Source organism: Dendrobates tinctorius, unplaced genomic scaffold, assembly GCF_039654945.1.
Source record: "Dendrobates tinctorius isolate UK_male_01 unplaced genomic scaffold, ASM3965494v1 ptg000032l, whole genome shotgun sequence".
NCBI classification, from domain to species: domain Eukaryota; kingdom Metazoa; phylum Chordata; class Amphibia; order Anura; family Dendrobatidae; genus Dendrobates; species Dendrobates tinctorius.
In genome coordinates, this window is record NW_027361700.1 from 521,865 (window position 1) to 548,651 (window position 26,787).

The 26,787-nt window shown below is 39.6% G+C and overlaps 1 protein-coding gene across 1 annotated transcript in view; it reads right to left on the reverse strand.

The window, feature by feature from the left end:
• Positions 1-1,551: 1,551 nt before the first annotated feature.
• The window catches only part of WNK4 (WNK lysine deficient protein kinase 4), a 180,802-nt gene continuing 155,566 nt past the window's right edge, over positions 1,552-26,787 (reverse strand). The window contains exons 16-21 of the mRNA XM_073572303.1: positions 10,396-10,453; positions 9,436-10,108; positions 8,621-8,823; positions 7,770-7,864; positions 7,266-7,325; positions 1,552-2,914 (exon numbers count right to left, since the gene is read on the reverse strand). Of these exons, the coding sequence (XP_073428404.1) occupies positions 2,912-2,914; positions 7,266-7,325; positions 7,770-7,864; positions 8,621-8,823; positions 9,436-10,108; positions 10,396-10,453 (1,092 nt within the window). The 3' untranslated portion in view covers positions 1,552-2,911. The remainder of the gene's footprint in view (positions 2,915-7,265; positions 7,326-7,769; positions 7,865-8,620; positions 8,824-9,435; positions 10,109-10,395; positions 10,454-26,787) is intronic.

The following is a 26,787-nucleotide window of genomic DNA, read 5'->3' on the forward strand; positions in this document are numbered from 1 at the left end:
GTTATTTATTGCCCTTTTTACATCCTTATTTAGCCACATTGGTGTTCTCCTGTTCCTAGCCCTTTTATTTCTGTACGGTATGGCTAGCTCGCAGTGGGTGTGTAAAACTGATATAAATATTTCCCATTTATTTTCTGTGCTCCTATTTTTGATTGTCCCAATCAATTCGGCAAAGGTCCTCTCTAAGCTGATCAAACTTTGCTTTCCTGAAATTCAGCGTTTTTGTAACCCCCTTCCAGGGCACCTTACTGAAGGACAAGTGGAATTGTATTATATTGTGGTCACTGTTCCCTAGGTGCCCATCGACTCGTACTTCTGTTATTCTATCTGGCCTGTTGCTTAAAATTAAGTCCAGAAGGGCTGTCCCTCTAGTTGGGCCCTGCACAAGTTGTGACAGATAATTATCCTTGGTCACTGACAGAAATTGGTTTCCTTTCTGAGATACGCCGGTTTCAGTTTCCCAGTCTATGTCGGGGTAGTTGAAGTCCCCCAAAATAATCACCTCATTGTGATTTGCTGCTTTGTCTATTTGTTTCAATAATACATTTTCAGTGGTTTCTGTTATATTGGGTGGTTTATAACAAACCCCTATGAGGATTTTATTACTTTTCCCTCCTTTCATGAGTTTTATTTATAAAAAAAATTCTGTGGAACCATGGTTGAAAAACAATGTCTGACTTTCATTTGTTCATTTTCATAGATTTTTTATTCCTTTTGTCAGATTCAAGTTATTTCTGTGACCATTGTGGGTTTTTCTGTCATTAAACGAGGGGTACCAGCAATTTTAACCACGTGTGTACATGTTAAATTATTTTTTAGTGGCCTGATGGCGCAAAATATTTACACACTTGTCAATTGCTGAGATGTCATCTCACTTCCCTTTGCTGTTCATTTTGTGCCCAAATTATTTCATACAGTGTGGCTCAGAATATTACCAAGAAGATGAAAGGGGTTCATTGATGAGATATGGCAAGAACGCACCGATCAATGGCACACTACACAAAAGTTGGACTGTGGTGCAACATGTTTAGAGATGGGCGCTACCTATTTGCACATACCTCTTAAATGACCACTCCAGCTTTTTTAATTTTTTCAGCGCTGGAGTGACGCTTTAGGTCCCCTTGCAAAATCTGCCCCGGTCTCACAGCACCACCTTGTGCCCGTAACTTCTGACTGTCCGGAAGCCATAAGTTACATCGCAAGCTCTCAATAGAAGTCTATGAGAGCCAGAACGAGGCTGTGATAGACTTGTATTGAAAACTGACCTCTGACGCACTCCTGCACTGGATCGCACCTGCGGGTCACTTTTCACCAGAGACGAACCGTAGCGACGCTGGAAGAGAATGACAAGTGAATATAAGATAAGGGGCGGGGAGCTTACATTTTAAGCACCACTCCAGCGGTGCAACAAAAAAAAGCGCTGGAGTGGTGCTTTAAAGAATGGCCATTTCTCCAGCAAGAACAAGTCTTTTAAGATTGCCACATTATTGGCCGTGTGTTGTGACTATTATCACATGCAGTTTTCCCATGACCTGGATACAAAGAAGCTAATAATGTTAATAATGTTGAGCTTTATTACATCATACAGAAAAACAATCTTTTAATTTGGCATCAATAAGACATGATAGGTGCTGGTCATGAGTTATTCTGTACTTGGGTGGTTATACAGAAGTAGAGAAATATCACTTCTAATGATAGCTGTTGGCCAATCAATCATTCCACCAACAGCTATTCCTCTGGACCTCAGTATACATGCACATTCAGTTTGTACTGGTTCCTGATTTTTTTTTTTTTCTAAAGTTTATAGATACTTGAAATGTGCTTCTATAATTTGGTTATCCCAATCAGAAGAATTTCCTAATTGATAATCAGAGCTCACCTTTCTATTTCTAGCCTTCCACATTATATTGCATTTCTACCCAGGAAATAGGATCCATATTATCAGACTTTCTGCATTACTGCATGCCAGATTTTTTTTTTTATACTATATAAAATTATATATATAACATCTATATCTCAGCAGAAAGTTACCCAGTATCATTTCACATTATATTATACAGTGCGGCCATTTCGTAGTTACACATAACAAGGTCAGCAACCAGTTTTCAAGAACATCTCCCATATCCGAGTTATGTTTGAGTTCTAAAAGTGACAGACATAGATAAGGGTTTCCTCCAAGACAGGACTTACTGAGTTTAAAGCACTTAGCTTTGCTTTGTACAATCTTTAGATCCTGCCAGTTTTCGAGGACCACGGTTTAATACAACTTCTCTTATTCACATTCCATGTGTAATATCTACAAGTTCCGTTCACATTTTCCACATTCAACCATATCTAAATCTCATATTGTATTGCTATAGCTTTAGAGATAATGCACATTCATTGTTATTTGTGGCTTGAAGCTAAAAGAAAAAAAAAAATATGCCAAATGGCAAAAAGTGTTGGCAGGTGACTTTCCAGATCTCATCTCTGAAGAAGTCCAAAGTGCAAGGTCATGGCACTCACATTCTAAGAATGGAGAACATCCAACCAAAGCCAACAACATGTCTTAGCGCTGTTTCCAGTGGGTCCTCACATTTCAAGCAGTTAATTTTGTGAAGAATCTTGCTATGTCCTTTTTGGAAAAAAAACAACAGAACTATAAAATGAGACATTCATGATTATCCATAGAAAAGTCTCAACGAGCAGTCACTGAGGCAGCCATGGTCCATTACACCCACGTGTTGGGTGATGATGACCATCAAGTGCAGATCCTTTCACTTCTCAGCTGTTTGCACAACACCCCACAGCAATCAACAGGCCTTGTTGGATAAGTCTCAACCATAACATGGCAGAAGATAGCAGAAAAGGTCTGCTTGAGGTAGTCTGTTTTTATCTCAGCATCTTCAAGGGTTTAGATGAGTTGAAGACTTTACTGTGAAGAAAAAAAAAAAGACAAAGTAAGTAAGAGTAGGTTTACTCAGTTATAATGCCAATCCAATGGTGTTTAAGGATATTTTTACGAGTATTTTACTGGGAAAATGCTGTAAGGTTTTAAAGGGAACTTGTTAACTTATCACATATATATCTCTTAAATCACCAACAAATCAGAGAATACTAATAGGTATCCAAAGATGTCAATCTCTGAAATGACCTATTCACCATAAAGTCTGCTGAGTGGTCATGATCTCCCTAGGACATTCCAAAGGCTAGGAGATACAGTATCATACGGCTCATGCACAATGAAATGAGGTGTATTGTTCAAAGCTCCATTTACTAACTTTGTATGCTCTGGATGGCACTGCCTCTAAATTTACAGGCTCTGGGTGTTTAGTCCCTGCTGGTGAAAGATTCATCTTCCTGTGGTGAATGCTAAAGCTAAGTAGTTGAAATTTGGTGTTGGAGTTGTGGCATAATGTAGTTTGCTGTTGTATGTGTGTGTTTATCTCCTGTTCCCTTTTCCCATTCAGTTTATTCCTCCCTGTTCCTATCCTCCTCCCTATTGTGGGTTAGTGCTTTTGTATGATAGAGGCTTTCTGTTTCTGTCTTGTCTGTGTCTGGTTTACCTTTCATTTCTGTCCCATGGTTCATGAGGTTCGGGAGGGGACAGATTAGGTTTTTCACAGAAACATATTAAGGTTGGAAACAGGCCTCTCTACATTTAAGAGTATCCCCAGTACAGGGATAGTTAGGGTCCTACCTCCAGGGAGAGTTTCAGGCCCCTCTTCCTTACTGAAAACTGCTACAGCATGACAGTTTCAGATTATAAAACAAACGTAAATATTGAACAAAGAAAACACAAGTAAACATAAATTGCAGTTTATAAAGGAAGGTCTTTATTATTTAAGGAAAAAGAAATCCAAACCTACAGGACCCTGAGTGAAAAAGTGTTTGCCTCCTAAACCTAATAACTGGTTGGGCCACCATTAGCAGCAACAATTACAATCAAGCGTTTGCGATAACTGGCCTTGAGCCTTTTACAGCGCTCTGGGGGAATTTTGGCCCACTCATCTTTGCAGAATTGTTGTAATTCAGCCACATTGGAGGGTTTCCAAGTATGAACTGATTTTTTAAGGTCATGCCACAGCATATCAATCAGATTAAGGTCAGGACTTTGACTAGGCCACTCCAAAGCCTTAATTTAGTTTTTCTTAAGCCATTCAGAGGTGGACTTGCTTGAGTGTTTGGATCATTGTACTGCTGCATAACCCAAGTGCACTTAAGCTTGAGGTGATGAACACATGGCCGAACATTTTCCTTTAGGAAATTTTGGTAGATAGTCATGGTTCCATTTACCACAGCAAGTCTTCCAGATCCTTAAGCAGCAAATTGGCTCCAGACCATCACAATACTACCACCATATTTCACTGTTGGTATGATGTCCCCTTTATGAATATGAAATGCTTTGTTATTTCTACACCAGATGTAGCCTAACATACAAGACAAAAATGGGAACTTTTTGGAAGGTGTAAGTCCACAGAGTATTCTCCCAAAAGTCTTGGGGATCATCAAAATGTTTTCTGGCAAAATTGAGACAAGCCTTTATGTTCTTATTGCTCAGCAGTGGTTTTTGTCTTGGAACTCTGCCATGCAGGTCATTTTTGCCCTGTCTCTTTCTTATGGTGCAGTCAGGAACACTGATCCTAACTGAGGAAAATGAGGCATGCGGTTCTTTGGATGTTGTTGTGGGGTCTTTTCTGACCTCTTAGATGAGTAGTCGCTGCGCTCTTATGATAATTTTGGTCGACCGGCCATTCCTGGGAAGAGTCACTACTGTGGATAATGTCTCACTGTGGTTCGCTGGAGTCCCAAAGCTTGAGAAATATCTTTATAACATTTTCCAGACTGATAGATCTCAATTATTTGTTTGTCATTTGTTCCAGAATTTCATTTGATAGCTTTTGAGGATCTTTCGATCTACTTCCCTTTGTCAGGCAGGTCCTATTTAAGTGATTTCTTCATTGAGAACAGGGTTGGCAGTAATCAGGCATGGATGCGGCTAGGGAATTTAAACTCAGCTTCCCAAATATGTGATATGCCACTGTTGATTTATGTTTTAAAAGGAGGGCAATCACGTTTTCACACAGGGCCCTGTAGGTTTGGATTTCTTTTTCCTTTAATAATAAATACCTTAATTTAAAAACTGCATTTTGTGTTTACTTGTGTTATCTTTGTCTCATATATACATTTCTTTGGTGATCTGAAACATTTAAGTGTGACAAACATGCAAAAGAATAGGAAATCAGGAAGAGGACCAACATTTTTTTACACAACTGTATTTTCATCTTTTACATTTTAAAAATTCCAAAAAGGAAAATGGGCTTATGCAAAATTTTGGACAACCTTGGAGATTTGTGTACTCAGATAATTTTGGCCAAGGTTTCAGACCTTAATTAGCCTGTTAGTGTTATGGTTTGTTCACCATCATTGCTGGGAAAGGTCAAATGTTGCAAATTTCCCAGCTTTATCAAAACCCAGCCTCCTCTAACCTCGTTCCAAAAAATAGCAGCCATGGATTCTTCTAAGCAGCTTCCTAACACTCTAAAAATGAAAATGGTAGAGGCCCACAAAGCAGGAGAAGGCTATAAGATAGAAAAGCATTTTCAACCTGCCCTTTCCAGTTTGAAATGTAATTAAGAAATGGCAGCTAACAGGAACAGTAGAGGTCAAGATAATGTCTGTAATACCAAACAAAATTTCAGCGAGAGCTGCTCTTGGATTGCTAGACAGGCATATCAGAACCCCCACTTGACTGCAATCGACCTTCAAAAAGACTTCGCAGTTTCTGGAATTTTGGTACATTCAAAGACACCTAAACAAATATGGCCTTCATGGAAAAGTCATCAAAAGAAAACCTCTCCTGCGTCCTCACCATAAAATTCAGCATCAGAAGTATGCAAAAGAATATCTAAACAAGGCTAATGCATTTTGGAAACAAGTCCTGTGGACTGATGAGAATAAAATAGAACTCTTTGGCCACAATGGTCACAGGTATGAGTGGAGAAAAAGGGCACAGAATTTCAGGAAAAGAACATGTTGCCAACCATTAAACATGGGGGTGGATCAATCATGCTTGTGTGTCAGGTTGCTGCAAATGGAACAGGGAACATTTCACGGTAGAGAGAATAATGGATTCAATGAAATTTCAACAAATTCTTCATGCACGCATAACACTATTTGTAAAAAAAAAAAACCTGACGTTGAAAAGAGAATGGCTTCTACAAATGGATAATGATCCTAAACACACCTCAAAATCCACAATAGACTACCTCAAAAGGAGCAAGCTGAAGGTTTTACAATGTCCCTCACAGTCCCTGATCAGTACACCATTGAAAATCTGTGGCTAGACCTCAAAATAGCAGAGGATGCAAGATGACTCAGGAATCTCACAAAAGTGGAAGAATTTTCCAGGGAAAAATGGATAAAAATCCCTCAAACAAGAATTGAAAAATTCTTGATTGGCTACATAAAGCATTTACACGCTGTGATACTTGCAAAAGGGGGTGCTACTAGGTATTAGTCATGCAGAGTGTCCAAACTTTTGCATCAACCCATTTCCTTTTAATAATTTTTAAAATGTAAAAGTCACTTCTTTTTTTTGCCTCAAATACAAAGTAAATGTGCCATGTTTAACTATAGCCCTTTTAGAGATCGTTTCATTTTCAACTTGCTTAACTGTTCACAAAACAGTAATTTTGACCAGCGGTGCAAAAACTTTTACATACCACTGTATATTCTTTCTGCTGCCACTCATTTCCAGTTACTGGGGCTGCAGGGAGCACTTATATTCAATGTTTAATAAAGAATGGGCGCTCTGTAATCATTGATCATTTCATTGACAGTCAACACTACAGTGTGGTTTTTACAGAACAGACTATCCCAATATATCAATATATTGGGGAGTGATTACAGACACACTTACTGTATGGTGTAACAGCTCCCTGCACCATCACAATGACTAGAAGCATGTGGCTGAAGATAGGATATAACTTCCTTTTCTCCCTGTAGCCGCTGCACCAGTAAGGCAACAAGGGCTGATATTAAATGCTATTTATCTGCAGATTACCCCTACTCCCACAATTCAATAGTGACAGGTTCCCCTTAAATCATTTTGACATGGGTGAGGGTTCAGACTCCTGCTGAACAGTATGACTCCTTCCAATTATAGAAAATAGTTAGATCTACTTCTTCTAACATCACTGAGAAATTGATTTTAGCAGCATTTCCACTTATCATTTCTTCATCAAACCTGATATTTAAAAATGTACATTTGACTATTAGATTACCTTTACTTTCCCTTTCTCGTCCTGATCACAAGAGTCACTGTGAATTCCTCCGGTAGTCACCTAAAACAAATCAAAAAATATCAATGGGTTGTCACTGGCTCTCCCATGGTTTGGTGACATTGGCTGCAGGGATAGCTTTACATGACAATCAGCGATGGCTTCACTCTCCTCTGCTACAGACGTAATTGACATTTGGAAGAAGTGAGAGCGGAGCTGCAGCTCTTCCTCTAGATGTCTGATTTGTCCAAAGGAAGGGAGAGTGAAGCTAGCGCTGATTGGCTGAAAGGATCACGTGTTATAACCATGTTAAGTGAGCCCCGGGACAGCCAATGCCAACATCGCTGGAACGGCACCGGAGATGAGTATAAGTGTCATTATTTTAGGGGGGATTGAGAAGGGGTTGTCCGAGTAGTAGACAACCCCTTTAAAGAGAAGACTCAGAAATGTTCCATCAGTTGTAAAATAATGGCACTAGCGTGCTGACAATTCAACGCGTCTACTCACCATTCTCGTTACATCCCCCGTAAACATGACCCCTTTTCCTGGACGCTGATCCTGTGATCCCGTACTGCTTCCTCCAAGTGAATTCTTCCTAATTCCTGTTTATATGATGTGTGATAATAGCCATTATTTTATTGATTACAAAACAGCAAAAAACACTTTAAATATGTCATAATATGGTTAAAAAGTAACTGTTGGTTATGTTTTCATTTAATAAATCAATAGCGCACATAAAAATAAGTAACTTTGCAATATGTCTTAACAACAAAATCTGCTTGTTTCTCCTCCTGGATTGATCTTTCATTCTCAGTTCATGGATAAAATCTGTATTCAATGATGACAGATTTCTCCATTACTGAAATAGGAAATGACAGTTGGTGCTATTAAGATTCTATGAAGAGGCAAGGAAGCAGGAGGGACTAGAGGCAGACACAGACATTCTGCTGCAAGGTCTCATAGAACTTAATGAGCACCAAATGTCATCTCCTATCTCAATAATGGTAAAGCCTGTATAACTGTAGACATATATTACCCAGAAATTGTCAATTTTGAGAATAAATGATCAGTCCAGAAAGAGAGTGAATCTAATAAGATACCTTCCAAAACTTCTTAATTTTACTTTGAATTATGAAGAAAAATTCAAACATTTGTTACTGTTTAAGTGAAATGATTGTAGCACAACCAAAAGCATCATGTACAGTAGTTTTCACTATCGAGCGTTTGAGAAAAATGTGGTTTTTAGGGAATACTGCAGTTTTTACATATATGTAGAGCAGCCTCAAATACAGCATACCTATTGTAAGAAGATGTATTAAATTAGCATTATTGAAGTGTAAATTAGAATAAAAGCTTACCAGTTGCTGGGAGGAGGTCTAATCTCTGCAAACTGTTTCTTCTTGACGGGTTGAAGCTGCCCTTGGAGAGGCGCCTTTGTCGGCTGGACAGCATGGCTGCTGGAGAGACAATTCCTGGTGGAGGCACTTTTCCCATCCTGTAGTACAGCTCCTCAATCTCTTTCTTCTGCAGAGCTTGTAATAGTTGCACTTCGGACATATGTCTATAAGACACAGATACAAGGATGTCAGATCTCTAATTTCCGTATAGTGTGTTTTCATATTCATTATGAACCAGTAAATGCTATGTGGTATAATTCAATACAGCATATTTAACATCTTCTAATTCCGACCCCACATCTTATCAGCAACTCTGCCACCATTCACTCTGATCAGCAACTCTGCCACCATACACTCTGATCATCAACTCTGCCACCATACACTCTGATCATCAACTCTGCCACCATACACTCTGATCATCAACTCTGCCACCATACACTCTGATCAGCAACTCTGGCACCATATACCCTGATCAGCAACTCTGGCACCCTGCACTCTAATCAGCAACTCTGCCACCATATACTCTGATCAGCAACTCTGCCACCAAACACTTTTTTTGTTTTAACTAATTTTGTGCCTTTTTTAAAGCTAAAAATGGGACATTCCTGTAAAACTAATTTGATGACAGTTGGGTTTTGGCTGAGACTACCACACCACATTCATGGTTCTTCAAGAAAACATCAATTGTGAAACATGGACAGAAAGGAACCTAACAGATTGTACTATTTTTTTTCTTATGGTAGAAGTGGGCACCCTCGCTTTTCTATGAAACTTACTTCTGTCTCAGTTGCTGAAGCTCCTCAAAGATCTCCTCATCTTCACTCTCAGTTTCATCGCTGCTGACATAGGAGATACCTCTCGTGTAGTGAAGCCACACCTGAACCGTGGAGATCTGCTGAGGTGTCTTCTCTGTGTTCTCTTCCCCGCTAGAAGACCTCCTGTCCACGTCCTTCTCCTCACATACTGCTATTACTTTAGAATTGTCCACAGCATTCTCTCCATTCATAATACTGCCATGTTGGATAAGGCTTTCAGTGGTGGAGTTATCGTGGCTGCCATCTAGCTTAATAGTATTGTTGTTGAGGACACAAGCACAGGGATCTGCTTTACCTACGTCATTACTCACTGGGATATAGCCTTGCCTGTCATCACAAAGATCCCCCGGATCCTGGCTGCAGGTGTCAGATTCTGAACAACTGGGCGGCTTGTTCCACGTAGCCGTGTCCATATTAACATTGGGAGTAAGTCTCTCAGGTTCGGAGAAATTCCCCTCTGTCTCTTCATCTGTGCTGAAGTCTGTATCAGAGGAAGCGGTCTCATAGAGCTCAGGTGTAGTGTCGGATGTCTGGGACACCTCAGGACTACTGCTGAGGCTCCATGCTGGCTCATTTTCAGCAGGGTCTTTCGTGGTCGTTACTTGAAATCTCCCAACAACTTTCGGCTTGGCCTCTGTGAATTGACCAAAAAAAGGTGATTTTCAATGGTAGAAATCATTTTTTGATACTGTAAATTGCTGTAATTTACTGGAACTGCTTAAAAGGCCACTCTCTAACATTTCGAAGGTTGGGTCAAGTGCAATATCCCATCCAATGTAAGATATATTCCGTTAGTGCTATAGAACTGGATAAAATCACATTTATATATATATGAATAGATATTTTTGTTGTCCTGTTCCCTAACTGGGGTATGGAAAATCTATATAAACACAAAGTGGGATAGAAATAACAGAAACTTACCATTAGAGATGGAACTTGGTTGAGGATTCAGTGGAGGAACGGGTGATGGAGGTTGTACCTTGAGGAAAAAAAGGAGTAGAATTAAAATATGGAAGTCTTCAGGTATTGTAATGACTCAACTCTAGAATTCAATAAAGTTAAATATATACAAACGGAAAAAGAAAAATTTTTCCCAAAAATTTTTTTGTAGAATTTTTATTTCATTTTCATGCATTTCCCAATCTGACCACAAGATGTCGCATCATTAGCGTTTCTTGATGACAACTCTACGACCTAAAGCGGTTTTCCAGCTAAAACAAATGATCACCCATTCACGGAATAGGCGAAAACCTTGTTGACCAGTGGGATCCGACCGCAGAGCAGGGATCCTAGAATGTAACAGCAGTGGGCATGATTGACCTCGGGCCCATTCATTTTTCATGGGGCTGCTGAGAGCCGCATTTGGCTTTTTCTAGCAGCCACATAAAGAATGAATAGTGCAATGGTTGGACATCTGTCTTCCAGGTCTGGGGATCCAAATTCCCAGATCTGCCTATTGGTGCATGTCATAGCTGTGCGATACTCACCGATCAGAAAGTTATCACCTATCTTCTGGACAGGTGATAACTTGTTTTCACTGTACAACCCTTTTAAAGAAGTTAACCCATGAACAAGATTTTTTTTACGACTATGCTGAAGGAAATAGCTGAACCCTGTACTCAGCTTTGTCCATCAGTCCAATAGCCAATGAATGTGTGGTATTGCCCCATACCTGGCCACCACTCTATTCGAATAGAGACATTAGACCCCTGTTCTCGCAATTGGTGATGCCCTAGTAGTGGTACCCCCAGCGATTGTTCTTGACCCACACCTTTAAATAGCCCCTTTTGGTTTGAAAAAAAGCTAAAAGCTGATTTTGTGCCCCGTCTGCCTTTCTAACGTATGGATATACCTGGTTTTCTAGTATAGCCCCTATCCAGTCCTTGGCCTATAGCTATAATGGTCTTTTAATTGGGGTAAGCCCTTTTCATGTAGGGTCCTCATATTTACCCAAATGGAGGTTCTCATGGGAGGAAGAGCCTTTATAACCCCACTAGAAATATAGAACATGTGCATGACACATGTATCTGAATTACTGATCAAACTATTGCTGTCATCTATCGGCACATTAGTGAATGCTCAATAAATATACTAGTATCTGTAAAAAATACTATTCTCAAAATACTTTTGCGTTATTAAACTGGATCTGCACCAGAATTCACAGGAGAAATGACATACATTATTGGATAAACAGCTTATACCTGATGAGGCTGGTAAACTTACTTTGAAAATCAATGTCACAATTTCTGTGTAGTCCTTATATAAAATAGCTTTTTTTAATTCCAGCTAAAGGTTTCAAGAATAGGTAAGGGAACATTCAAATAGGAATATTTAGGCGTTCTGACCTGGATTTTCAAAATAAGTACACCAGTGTCATCTAGACTAAGAGATCTAATTAATAGTGTGTAATTTTGAATTGTAATCTGGTGGCAGATGGACTTTAAATAATATTCACATATTGGTCTCACGTCATGTAACAAATCAGGACAATATTGGAGTTTCATGGACACAGTCATCTATCATTAGGCAGAGGGATTTAGTACTGAAACTTAGCAGCATTTCAACCTATTTTCGCTGTGAGGCTTCATAGTATTACTACAGAGGTGGGATGATTATGGATCACACCTATTTTATCTAATTTTATGTGATGACAGTTCTTCATATTTCTGCCCTTTATATACTGCTATAATAAGTATCCCAGGCTTCCAGCATACTGTCCCATAATGTTGTCATCATCATTACACCGCACACTTTGCCATCTTTCTGAAGACAGCCAGTATTACAGACTGTTTAGCAGCTTTCTGTCATATCCGTGTTATATCGGGATTATAGGGGGCTCCGCCTTCTGAACACTGGTAGATCTGCAGTAGAGAAAACTGTGATTTCTATCAGAATCACAGCAAGTGACATAATGCTGAAATCAGGCGCTCAGCCTCTACAACATGCTGCACCCAGATTACATAGCACAAACCTGGTGACTGATTCCTTTAAGTAGACATATACATGGAGATGGAATTGGATAGCATGGTCTTCTATCCAATGCAAACATCTAAAGAAGCACTGAGATTACGTAAGATTGGGAATGTTCTGCTATGGGTCACACCAAGGGTCACCAGGGATAGTGATCACTACTTCTCCTGACGTGGATCTATTACTATGGAATGCCATTTAGGTAACAATAATTGTATTTTAGTCATTACTTCAGAAAATGCTGTAAGACATGGGCCTAAATACTCAGTATATGGAGATGTACTGTATTTGGGTTCACTATCTCTGCCAGTTTTTCTTTAATGACTGGATAACATTGCCATTTATTGAGGACCAGTCATTTTTCCTCCTATACCAGTAAATACTTGCATTCTTCAGGACACAACTATTCTGGATGATATTTTCTTAGTAGTATGTGTTGTGCTATTCCTCTGTTAGGTCTACTAAAAGGTTTACAAATCAATTGACAGCTGGGTGATGGCATTGGGGGTAGATCCCTACACAGGCAGTATCCAATCATTGCCGCCAGTGCGGGGATACCGCCTTCCTGGTTCCTAATAATCTAGGCATCAGGGGCAGACATACCATTGGTGCAACCTAGGCAGCCGCACAAGGGCCCAAGAGGTAAGGGAGCCACTTCCACCACCAAAGCAGGTAAAATTTTGCATTATGATGAGCTTTTGTACTTCAAAGGGCCCATATGTTCTTGCACAGGGGTCCTCTCGGGTCTGTGTCCGCTCCTGCTAGATGTGTATGTGTAATTATCACCTTACATCAGGGATCATTGTTCATTATAAGAGTAGTTGTATCGTAGGACTGCTATTCAACTGTCTCTACAGTATAATTAAAGGGTTATTCTTCCCCAAAAAAAGATTTTGGATTGTGGATAACTTTTTCATCCCAAGGTTGAGGCTCTGGAACCCCCAAAACAAGCTATTCAGCCGCGTCTTGAACGGAGCGGACTTGCGCATGCTCTGCCCCCCTCCATTCTTTGTCTGTGGGACTTTCAGAAATAGCTATGTATAGCACTCCACTTCCTCCGATAGGCCCTCTGCCAAAGAATGGAGCAGAGGTCGAGCATGTGCACTTCCACACCTTTGAAGATGGGGCTGTATAGCTTGTTTACAGGGTCCCAGAGCCATGATCTTGAAATCAGCGACCAGCAAGTTATCCCACATCCAATGCACAGATGATAAATATTTAATTACCGAATATCATTATTTTTGGTGTAAAAAAATTATTAAAAGAATAATATTATATAAAAATTAATTTAATTATACAGAGAATGCCATTTTGTTTAATGAATGATGAAACTTTAATTTAAAGTACCGTAGATCTCTGTACCTACTGTTTGATTACTAGGTTCCTATACCCATGTGTTATGAATGAGTTGCCACCGTAGGAGGCAAAAACAGAAATACAAGCTAAGTCCAGAAAACCAGAGAAGTTGGCAACTATCAGATTGCAGACCCCTGAACCTATCAACACAACTAGCAGTAGCCGTGGGGGGTTCCTACGATGCCCTAGACCCCTCGATCACAGCCGGAGAATTAAATAGGCCTAAAGAAAGGGGAAATCTAAACTGCCCCAGAGCAGACCCCAAAGCAATAGGCAGCCCCCAACATATAATGACGGTGAAGCAAGATGAAAACACTAACACAGACAGAAAGATAGACTGAGCAAAGACGGGGCCCAAAACTACCTAGATAGGAAAGGACCGGAAGGCTGCTGTCTGCAATCTGCCAAAACCCTATCAAAGACATAAGCCAACAAGCTGATATGAAAAAGACCCTGAAGCAGCTAGGCTTCAAAAACTAAATCAGCACTCAGGTATTTTCAGAAGACAGAGCTAAAGGAATTCAGCACACCCCAGCAGGGAATGGCAGAAATCCAGAAAAACAAAGCAAAACAAAGTCAAAGCACAAATGCAAAAAGGCCAAGCAGCAAACTTAGCTTTAGAGGAGCAGGAATTCAGACTGGTCTCCAAGGATCCCACAGAGAAATCACCCGCAGGGCAGAAGGGCGTCGGCAGCCTTATATCCAGTCAGTAACTCCACTCAGCCAGTCATCATCATCAGCCTCAGGTGTTTGATAATCAGGCTCACTACCTTTCTTTACCAGAAGAGGAAGTTCCTCGGGCCTCAGTAATGAAGGGGAAAATGAACTCACAACAGTACCTCCCCCTTGAGGAGGGGTCAACTATTTCAAACCCCACTCAGAATACTGAGTGCTGATATCTGGTCACATTACCTAGGACCTATTTTATATTTCCGACATCCCTCTCTGCTGTACAATACTGCAAAGCTTAATTGAAAAATGAGAAAACGATTAAAATAAATAGATACCGTAATTTCAAATAAAAACAAAATATGATAATTTTATTTTAGTTACAGGAAATCTTCTTTTCCTAATTTCCTAACACCCTTAAACCACGACATCTTGGAATTTTAGGACTTTATCAAGTACCCTTTTATGGAAGTCTTATTTTTGGCTAAAAAATTGTAAACTTTTGATGTGTTCTAAACATCAGCTGATTTTCAGAATACATCAACATTTTACAATTTTTTTTTTTTTTACAATTCATCTTGTTTCTGTAAAAATGCGTATTTTCTTTGCATGCCACGTGTTATAAGTAAGGTATATTGAACATTTAAACAGTTATTCCCTTCCCAGCATTATCAATAAGTAAGAATCAATAAGGGAACCTGTCAGGTCAGACAATGCTATTAACCTGCAGATGATATACTGTAAGGTTAGTCTGCAGGTTAGTAGCATTAGAAAGGCGCCCAGCCACAGTACTGAAACCGTAGTTCCTGGGAGAAAATGAACTTTATTCCTCCCAGGAGCGGCCAGCTTTCAGTTATACAGGAGTGCCAGCACTCACATTGCTGTAAGCGGTGACTGTAGCGGCGCCGGCTGGTGCACCTGCATGACTGAAATCCAAGGCTCCAGGGAGGGCTAAAGTTCATTTTTTTCCTGGAAGCTGCACTTTCAGTAGAGCAGCTGGGCAGTTTTCTAATGCTATTAAACTGCAGATTAGTAGAATTAGCCGACATGTTCCCTTTTTAGAATTACTCCTCCCATCAAAGTTTTTATCCTCTCAGTATATTGCAATCATCATATTATACAGCGCTGTGTACTTACAATTGCTCATTTTGCCTTTCTACTCAGTAAATTATTCTCTTTTTGTTTCTGATCTATGTAAAAACAGGAAGTCTCTTGTCCCTACATTTATCATCCCCCTCTACAGCTCCTGACCCAGCTGCTCCTCTCCTTCTCCCTGCCAGGGACTTTAGCAGTGACTCATGAGTCATACAGAGAAAAGAGACTTCCTGTTTCTAGATAGAACTTGGGAAGATTCAGCTAGTCAGTTTTTAATTACGTGATGTCATAGACCTAATGAAAAAGAAAAATTAGCTGGGTAGAAGGGAAAAATGAGCAATTGTTAGTACACAGTGCTATATAATATGATGAGGGCAATAAAGAGGATATACCAACTAAAAATAGTATTGTGTGCCATTTTTTTGTAAAAATAGATCAAAATAGACTGATATGGGACAAAAGACACAATGTGGTCAAAAATAGGTGTACACCAGAACCAAATAAATATACAGTTACTCAAACCTTTTTGAGTTGTGTGTAGTTGTGTTCATACTTATGTATATACAGGAAAGATGTATATCTTTGTACCGTGTTAGCCAGTAGATAGAAAAATATTCAGGATTGAGAGTCCTCAGTAGTTGATACCTTTTAATGGCTAACTGAAAAGATGGTAACACATTGCAAGCTTTCGAGACTACTCAGGTCCCTTCATCAGGCTAGACTAATACAAAATCTGAAGTCACATATTTATGCAAAATATGCATAAATATGTGACTTCAGATTTTGTATTAGTCTAGCCTGATGAATAGACCTGAGTAGTCTCGAAAGCTTGCAATGTGTTACCATCTTTTCAGTTAGCCATTAAAAGGTATCAACTACTGAGGACTCTCAATCCTGAATATTTTTCATACTTATGTAGGAACAGATTTCCCTAACGGTTCCAACAAATTTGGAAACACGTGCCATGTTACCCAGCTGGAACCAGTGGCAGAGTATTTTAAGGCTGGCCACACACCTTAGGGTACATTCACACAGTTTTTTTTGTCATGGATTTTAAATGTGCTTCAATACCCACATCAAAAACGGCGTCAAATACTATTTGAATATTTTCCGTATCTGTTTCCAAATCATGTAAAAAAAAAATTCCATGTGACCCTACCCTAGCTGGCTAAATGCTCCTGCAGTTGACAGCAATTCTTCCTAATTCCCCCTACTTTTATACACGTGTTCCTTGTGAGGAGCGTGGAAACCTTAGGTAGTCATCTCTGCCAGCGGCCTATCTTTTCTGGGAATAAAACAATAGGTATTAAAATCCAACTTCTTTCCCCATCATCTGACGTCTGTAAAGACTCTGGGCATCCCCATTCACATGAGATGGTCAGACAACGTTCTTACATTTTGTATGGGCACCTTAATATCACTCCAATTTCTCATCGTACATGGCTTGTATGTGGCTGTTCGGCCATGGAGAACCAGTTCATGATGTCGTATAAGGGGCATACTCTTCACAGCTGAACTGTTGCTCTTGCAGCTTTTGTAGCGTGGAAATTAAACTACATAACCTGGAAAGTTGGAATCCTAAACACCAAGATCATGGTCACTTCTGCTCTTCAGTACAACCCAATGTACGTTCAACATTTGTCTATGGAGATTGAATGGTTGCATACTAAATTTTCTGCCCATTGGCTAGAAGGTCGAGATGATGTCTACTTACTTTTGGCCACATAATTTTTGATAGCTAAATAATTAAAAAGGCCAATTTACACAGGACAATGATTAGTCAAATGAGCATTTGTTGGAATGTTTGTTCCCCATCATTGCCCAGCAAAAGGGCGCAGTCAAACAGTGTATAAATTGGAGTGATAGCGGACTGGCTGGCTCTTTTCCCGGCCAGAGCATGACAGCTGCATAGAAATACTCGAACTGTCACGCTTGGGTGGGTAGAGCTGCCGGTCAGTCCGTGTCCTGATTTACATGTCCGTCTGACTGCTCCCCAAAAATGTCCAATAATCAAATGAGGAAACACTTGATTGCGTATTATCTGTAGTAATAAAAATAATCTGCAGCACATCCTCATTGTGAAAACACGGCATATGTGGCCGACAATAAAGAAACTACATGGGAACGATGGTATGAATGCTGTTGACAGCTTTCATGGAAGAAAACGAGTGGTGATCGAGTATATTGTTGATCGGTGCTTGAAATGGGCAGATTATCTGTCCGTGTATATGGGCCTCACCAGACAAAGCCCCCCACATAAGCTCTATTCAGGCTCGGACAGGTCAATAGGGGAACAGGGGAATCCCCCGGTGGACCCCTGTGCAGATCTCGGCCCCATCCCCACTGTATGTGCAGTGCAGTACTTTGGCTACTTTCACACTAGCGTTTCCTGGAGCTGCGGAGGGATGCGCATGGCTGCCGTGAGGCTCCGCCCATGGCCACACCTCCTCCGGTCAGCTCCGCCTATGGGCGCATGATGCTGCAAGCGACCTGCGTACCCTATCTTTAGCATTGGGTACACAAGCCGTGCACAGGTATACGTTTGCCGGCGCATGTGTCCTTTTGACGGTGCGCCGACCTGCGCCAAACGCACTGTGTTACATTTTGGTGCGCTCGGCACACCGTCAAAAGGACGCATGCGCCGGCAAACACATACCTGCACACGGCCTGCATACCCAATGCTAAAGATAGGGTACGCAGGTCACATGCAGTGTCATGCGCTCATAGGCGAAGCTGACCAGAGGAGGTGCGGCCATGGGTGGAGCTTCACTGCGGCTGTGCGCATCCTTTCCACAGCTCCAGGAAATGCTAGTGTGAAAGTAGCCTTAGCACAATTCACTTGATTCTCTCTGTACAAAAGAAAGCAGCATCTCATCATTCTTTAACCAAACTACTCAGTGTAGTATTATATAGAGAAATGGGTAAGTTTGTGAACCAGGGTCATGTAATAGTTGTATGCAGGTGAAAAGTGGGCCTCCCCAAAGTCAATGTTACTGGTGGGCCCTTGGCACCCCGGTCCGACACCGGCTCTATTCTAAATGTAAAACAAACATCACAATCAACTTTGTTCTAGATTTTATTCAGAAAATTAATTCTTCAAAAAGTAAAAACATTTGTACGAAGAGATTGTCCAATACGTGTCACAATGGCATTAAATTAAACGTAAATGCTAATAAGACAGCAAACTCCCATGTCACATATGTGATGAGCGGGCACCCACATGTATACAAAAGAACATACAAAAGAAAAAGCAGCACATCAAACTGTCTGCCTCATCTGGGTCCTCCCGAGTACATTTTGGTCCTTGGCTTAGAAAGAGTTAAGCAGCTGCCAATTACCAATTTCCCTTGTACTCGTCACTGCTAATGCTAGATTTCTCTAGTGCCCACTTATCACTCAGACACAAATCTATGGTACCCCTGCCCTTCAGAGCTTACAATCTAACATGTCAGCCACTGGGACAACTAATCAATGTTCTAGATCCAAACCGATTATATCATAAAAAATAATATTGGCGCTGTATTCATTTTTAAGACAATATAACAACTAAATATAAATGTAAGAAACATTTTGGACAACATGATATAAAATAACAGATATCAAGAAAAATCTGGTTGGAAAGTCAAAGCGTGCCAGGCACTGTTCACACTAGCCCTTTCATGCTTTATTGATTTTAATGGAATTTTTTTTCTAATGGCAAATGTCCTTTTTGTGATTTTTCTGTCTTTTATGGTGGCCAGAAGAGTCTGATATTCTGGTCTTTTCACCACTAAAATCAGTACAGGAAAAAAATCTGAAGAATCATTCTGTTAAATGCGTTATGTGTTCCAATGAGATCCAGTAAAAACAGAAGCATGACGCCAGTGTGAATACGGCCAAAACCTACAGGTCCAGCGTGCATTCATCAACAAGGTGCAGTAACGCTGATAATGTAAAATGGGACCAAAAAGCAACAGTGACATCGCAATCACTTTCAGGGAGTTGGCTTTCACCATTGGATCCCACATACTAGAAGACCTATTCAAGGGGAAATTCCTTTTTAACAACCCTCCCTCGTGCCCTATAGATTAGACACATAGAGGAGGCTAGAAGCTGGCTGCATGGAGAAAGAAGACAATGGGGAGTCCAGTGTCAGTTCTCAAAACCAAAGACCTCGCCAGACCTAGGACTTCCTCTCTAAAAGTCTACATACCCCATTGGCGAAACCTCGCTGGTACGCACACCTACAAAAATTAAGCTAAAGGGTTTTTCTTTATCATACATAAAGTGCGGTATTTTATTCCAACAGTTATCTTACTGGTACAAGCTGCCAATAAATTGATGACGTGGAATAGAGACATATAAATTGATTATATGTGGAAATTACTCCATATTTTACGTCCACTTACGAACTGATATATAAGGCACGTCTATATTTCTACACCTACTCCAGCTCAGGACACAATTATTTCATCATGTCACAATTATCTCTATTCAAGCATCTTTGACCCATTAAATATATGAAATCATCATGGACATGAACGTTACAAGCACATAAAGGTTACTAGACTTTGCTCTTAGTTCTTTGACGTGACTTAGACTCAGTTCACAAGACTCAGTAGCATATTTTAACCATTAAAGGGACTCTGACACCAGGCTTTTGTCACCTAATCTGAGAGCAGCATAATGTAGAGATTGAGACCCTGATTCCAGCGATGCGTTACTTACCAGGCTGCTTACTGTAGTTTTGATAAAATCAATATTTTATCAGCAGGAGATTATCACCAATTGATTATTAAACCTGTTACCAGGTAGTCAAGCATATTCATGATCTCTGTATAAACCCGCCTCCACCGCTGATTGGCTGCTTTCTGCCCATGTACATAAAAAGTTGCCAATCAGTGGTGTGGGCAGAGTTATACAGAACTCAGCATTCAGAGCACTGTTAGATCTGCAGAAGAGAAAACAGGGATTTTATAAAAAAAAAAAAAATACAACAAGCAGCCTAGTGAGTGACACATTGCCATAATCAGGGTATCTGACCCTACATCATGCTGCTCTCAAGAAGGAGTATCAAAAACCTGTTTAAAAAAAAAAAATATATATATATATGGGCCCTTGTTAAGTCAATAGGAATGGAAAAAAAACATAATGTCCACGATGGATCAGATAAAAGCAGAAGGCATGACATCAGTGAGAACAGAGCAGCGAGATGTATTGTTCCACCCACACAATGCCGTCTTCAATTGCAATCAAAAATTCCATATAAGTGCACAAGTCTAATAATCCAACTGTTTCCATTCAAACGTCTAATAATCCAACTGTTTCCATTCAAACGTCTAATAATCCAACTGTTTCCATTCAAACAAATATCAAAAGTACATGTGAATAGTTACCAATATTGCCTATGGAAACCAATTTCTTAAAGGGGAACCTGTCAGTTGATGCTGCCCAAACTAACCATAAATGTTACCTGGCAGAGCCAAGTATGTGTTCCTCTGAGACTCTCCAGACTTTCAGTGAAAACCTGGTTTGGAGAGCTTGGTGACTATAAGGAATAACCGGACGAGTCCAGTGCCCCCCCGGCTGGCTTCTCCCAGCATCACTCCAGGTGATTGACAGCTCCCTGGATTTGTACACAAGAGAGACCTGTCAATCACCTGGAGCAGTGCGGGGAAAAGTCAGCCGGGTCGGCGCATGCCTGGTCAGGTCTCTCCATATAATCTCCAACCGGCTCCTCACATGATGTTTTCTCTGAAACAGGGGGCATTTTAGAGGGGAACATAGTCTGATCAGCATCAATAAACTTACAGATTCCATTTACATTTTTACTCTCAAAACCGAAGTAGAAGAATGAAAGACGGTGATGATCTTTATTTGTTGCTGTTTTTTGTTTTTTGTTTGGAAAGTGTTGACACACAAGGCTCTTTTCGGTTTAGTCCCTGTGCCTGGTGTTTTGGATTCTTGATGCATATGTATACTAGTCAATATAAGCCCTATTTAAGGGGTTTTCTATTTGTAGACATGTTATTTGCTTGTGTGCACATCTTGTCCATTTTTACACTGGGTTGTTTCTCCACTGAACATTCTGTGCCGATTAATTTCTGAGCACATTTTAGAGCCGTCAGAGCTGTTTCTCACACACAAAGCCCTAAATCCCTCCATTGACAATTATGTTACTTGATAGCGTTCCAGTTGTGTGATTGTTCAGGCAGTAATATGGCGGTCTGTAGTAACTACTGCTTTACTACTGACTCCAATGTATATACTGTATGCGGCAAGCTCTCCAGCACCACCTAGAGGTGGCTAAAGGTAGCTAGAATTTAATCATGTGACTGTACGAGTCTCACTTATCAAAACTTTCTAATCATTTGTATCGTCAATTGCCACCAATCAGAACTCAGCTTTAATTTTTCCAGCGCAGTTTGACTAATTGCTAGCAAAGATACTTTAACTGTTAGACGGTTTTGGAAAAAAAAGGACGTATTTATTTTCATAGATTATTATTATTATTTATTTATAAAGCACCATTGGTTCCATGGTGCTATACATGAGAAGGGGTTACATACGAATTAGATAATTAAAAGCCTTGTTTTTTTAAAAAAATAATTAAGGATAACAGCTGTGATCAATAACGACAAAATGATGTTCAAAAGTGTGCATTAATTTGCATAGAGACACTATTACTCCTAGCCTGAATGTGTTAAAAGCTTTGTTAGAAGACTAACAGCATCTGGAGAATTAGGTTATCTTATCCTCTGGTTGCACTGGCCAAACATCCACCATAACCGCCATGCATCAAAATGTTTTTCTCACCATTTCAAAATAATAATAAGTATTACATAATAATTAGAATACTAAAGTCCAATAAATACAATGTTTTAGACCTAAAAGGCATCATTACATGCATTGTAGTGTCTTAAAGGTAATCTGTCACTAGGTTTTGCAACCCAATCTGAGAGGAGCATGAAGCAAGGGCAGAAATACTGATTCCAATGATGTATCACTTACTTAGCTGCTTGCTTCAGATCTAGCAGTTCTCTGAATGCTGAACTCTGTGTAACCCCGCCCACAGCTTTTTGTGTACACTGTGGAAAGGCAGAAAGCTGCCAATTGGTGGTGGGATGGGGTTATACAGAATGAATAAGTATGGAGGATTGCATAGCAGAAGAGTTACTAGTCCTTCAATGATAATCTTCTGCTGATAAAACACTGATTTTATCAAAGCTACAGAAACAGCCCAGTAAGTGACACATCACTGGAATAAGGGTATTTGTCTCTACATTATGTTGCTCTTAGATGGCAAAAAACTTGGTGAGAAATGTATTACCTATCCACCATTGGAAGCCCCACTCCAAACTAATTAAAAGAACTGATTACTAAAGTCTCCTGGGTATATGCAGAATTAGTGCATATGATTAACATCTGCATTTACATCTATAGGACGGATGTAACTAAAGGGGGTTTTACACATAGTGATATTGCTAGCAATATCGCTAAAGCATTACCGATTTTGTGACGCAGCAGCGATATCGCTAGCGATATCGCTATGTGTGATACTTATCTCCGACCGGCTCCCCCGCTGTGTCGCTGATTGCATGAGATCGTGCAGCTCCATTTCTCGACAGGCGCTTCCTGCTGGGCTTCCTGCTGGCGCCGACGAGCAACACGTAGACGCGGGCGGGAGGACGTCGTCAGGATCGCCGCGTCTGAAAGGTAAGTAACGACTGCTGCTGCGTCGCTACGACGCTGTGAGATCTGCCTGTGTGGCAGCTCACTAGCGACCATTTAGTGATGCACCAGCGATCCTGACCGGGTCGTATTGTGGTCGGGATTGCTGGTACATCACTAAATGTAAAGGGGCCTTAACATAATAGATGTCTCTTTCTAGGTTGACTTTAGTAACCTAATATAGTGTAATATTTATTATAGTTTTCTTTGGTTATGGGCTGTACTGGTTTTCACTGATCAGATCTAGATGGTGTAAGAAGTTTAACGGGCAATGCGCCTTGGGACAAAAAGTCAAACATTCGCTAGCCTTCAAAAAGAAGAAAACTGCCTCTGTAGCGCCACTTATAGGTATGGTAGCTATCTTCTAAGTCAGTGTCCAATACCATTAAACAGCAGTGAAATATGGCTAGCCAAACCGGACAGAAGTCTGTAGACAGCCGGTTGGGTATTCGTCAAAGGCATCTCACCCAGCCAACACTATCACTCTAAACTGCATGCTCTGGAAATTATAGCGTTAAAGGAAGCCCAAAATGTGAGTAATTGGGCTCACTGACCTCATTATTAGACTGTTATTATCTATTCCTTTCCAGATCGCTCAGCTCAGAGGGAACAATGCCAGCTAACCTGTACCGAGAAGAGCCGAAACTCCGAAACACTCTTCATAGATGGGTGAAGTTTACAGGGTAAAAAAATTGTGAAACAGCCTGGTTACTGTTATTAACCTAGTCTAACCTATGATTCAGGGGGCTCACATACGCCCCGTACTAAGAGCATTATTATTATGTACACTGTAACAAGGATTTGTACTGAAAGATGATTAAGAGGCCAGGTACCAAGCCAGCGTTCAGGGAGTAATCAAGGCAATGGTAGGTCTTAAACCTCCCAAACTTAATGCATTTTCAAATCTTTAACTATGACCCTGCTAAATTTACCATAGTAGCAGCATTTCATTAAAAATTAAAATGCTTATACCAATTGTATATCATAAAAGAATTAAGGATTTAATATTTGGAATCATAATCCTATGTATAGTATATAAAAATCGTGCACCGAAAAAAAATAATTATAGCCATCTAATAATTAAAAGTATTATAATAATTAATATTTTTGGCTCTTAACGTCAGGGAAGAAAATTTATGGATGCAACTGTGTATATATAAAAATAGAAAAAAAATATATCTTGCTTTATTTTATAATTCAAACATTATAGATAAAAAATAATTCTTATGTTAAAGTTCTAGTATGTACCATACAGCTTTTAGTTACGTTATTTTTTTTTTTATATATTGATGTTTTTGTTTTTTTTTTGTATAGATTATGTACAGTAGGATATGTAACTTACAGGCAGTGATGAAAGATTAGATTTGATTATCAAAGTTTTTTCTTAAATATAACTACGATAATCCATAAAAAAAAATAAACTCGCTTTTTATTATGTATTTTTTTATAGTAAACTACAGGAAAAATGAATGAATTTATGTATAAAACATCCCATAAGCAGTTTTCTATGTAATTAGGTTTCAAGTTTTGTATAAAAAAGCATAGTAAGCTCATAAAGGCTTGTGCTTTTATTCTTTTGCGGAGACCTCAGTACAGTGTTGTGCTATTGTAATCAACATAGTTTTTAGATCAATTATAATAAAAAAAATAGAGATGATCTTTTAAAGAGGACCTATCACCAAGTCAAAAGCGGACAGTTATTTATTTTTCTTCTTTTGCTCTTACTTTATTGCGGCTGCTCCTTTAGTTAATGTTTGTTGTTTTGTTTTGTTTTTTTTTAAATCTGCCATATGGTTTCAGAGATATGGGACTTTTTATTCAGTGACATCTTTTATTGTCTTTAACAAGGAGGCGGGGCTGACAGTTTAATTATGCAAAGCAGCTTAGAGACACCCCCTCAAGTAATCTTGCAAGCCATGCTCCCTTGGAAAGACCATACAAATTAACACTTGATAAGTAGGACCATATCTCTGGATCCGTATCACTGTATGATTTAAAAAAAAAAAAATGGGTTACTTAGGGGAGCTGCAGGGCAAAAATAACGAAAACTGGCCACTTTTGACTTAGTGACAGGTCCTCTTTATCATCACTTGATAAGTCCTACAAAACCCTACTAAATTATTCAACTAATTTTGTTGGTTCATGGATTTCTTCTCTTTTTTTTTCATTATTCCAACACATCATCTAGGTAGAACAAAAGTATACATAAATGGTATCCAAAGAGTTGTCACCGGCCCATGCCCTAAGTGAAAGGGGTCTCAGCACTAGCTGGACTTCATTGGTTCTTTTCAGAGATTTTCCCTTTTAATAGGATGAGTTAGGGAAATTTATTAAAAGGCTATGGCCATCTCATATACCAATGGTATATCTGGGACCACCACCAGTTCTGAGAACGATGTGGGTGCTGGAATTGTTCATCATTGCATCCCCCTTACTGATTTTCCATTGATTTGCGGCTTGTCCCATTTATTTGAATACAGCCATACTGCAGTTCTCCAGCACAGGATTGATGACAGCGTCTAAGATTGGACACCCAATGATTTTAAAGTAATCTCACATTTTAACATGATTAATAAGATGGGAATACCCTTTAATTTTCATTTCTTATGAACAGATTATGAGATGAACGAATCAACTATTTATCAATGACCGGACCCTTTTCCATGAGGGCATTGATGTCACATCAATGTATTGTTCCGACAGCAATAAAAAGTATCACTATCTTCTATTATGTAGGTCCGCTGCCACTGGTAGAATACTATTCCATCACAAAAGCCCATATTTTAAGCTGGAAACCCTTGGAATGAAAGATTTTGCACGCTCAAGGAACCTCTATGTTAATGCTCTGTCTTACCATATGATGCTGTCAAATTGTAATAAAAAGAAAAAAAAAGTGCCATAACTGTTGCTAAAAAATCATTTTCTATGCATAAATTCCAAAATAATGCTAAATGCTGCCAGTTCCACCTATAACTTGTCTGTTTAGTCTCTATGGACTAGAGCACTTTAGAGAATTTCTCCTTCGGTCCTGACACTATCAACTAATTTACCCCTATGGATTCCGCTTTGGGAATACCAACTCGAATTAAGTAACGCATACATAATATTATAAAATATATTATTATAGAAAAGTAGAAGACACATAAAAAAACGTAAATAGATTAAACAGTGATTAGAAAAGCAGCAGCAAAGTTTCCTCAAAACTTTTTGAATACCCTGTGAATCTATCTCTTCCCTCCTGTCTAAGAAATCAGTCACGGAGAGAGAAGATTGAGGAAAGTAAACAGCATTAAAAGCAAAATAATGGTTAGGAAAGATGTCTTATAGAGTATACAGGTAGTTTTAAAGATTTCCCTTATTAACTAAGCAAATGACAATCCCTCCTAGGACAGTTAGGCTTTTCTTAAAGATACCCTCTCTGGGTTCATACACCTAGGTATCAGCGACAGGACTTAGCACCTACGTTTATGGTGCGTATGAGCCTAAAACAAAATATTACACATAAGACATAAC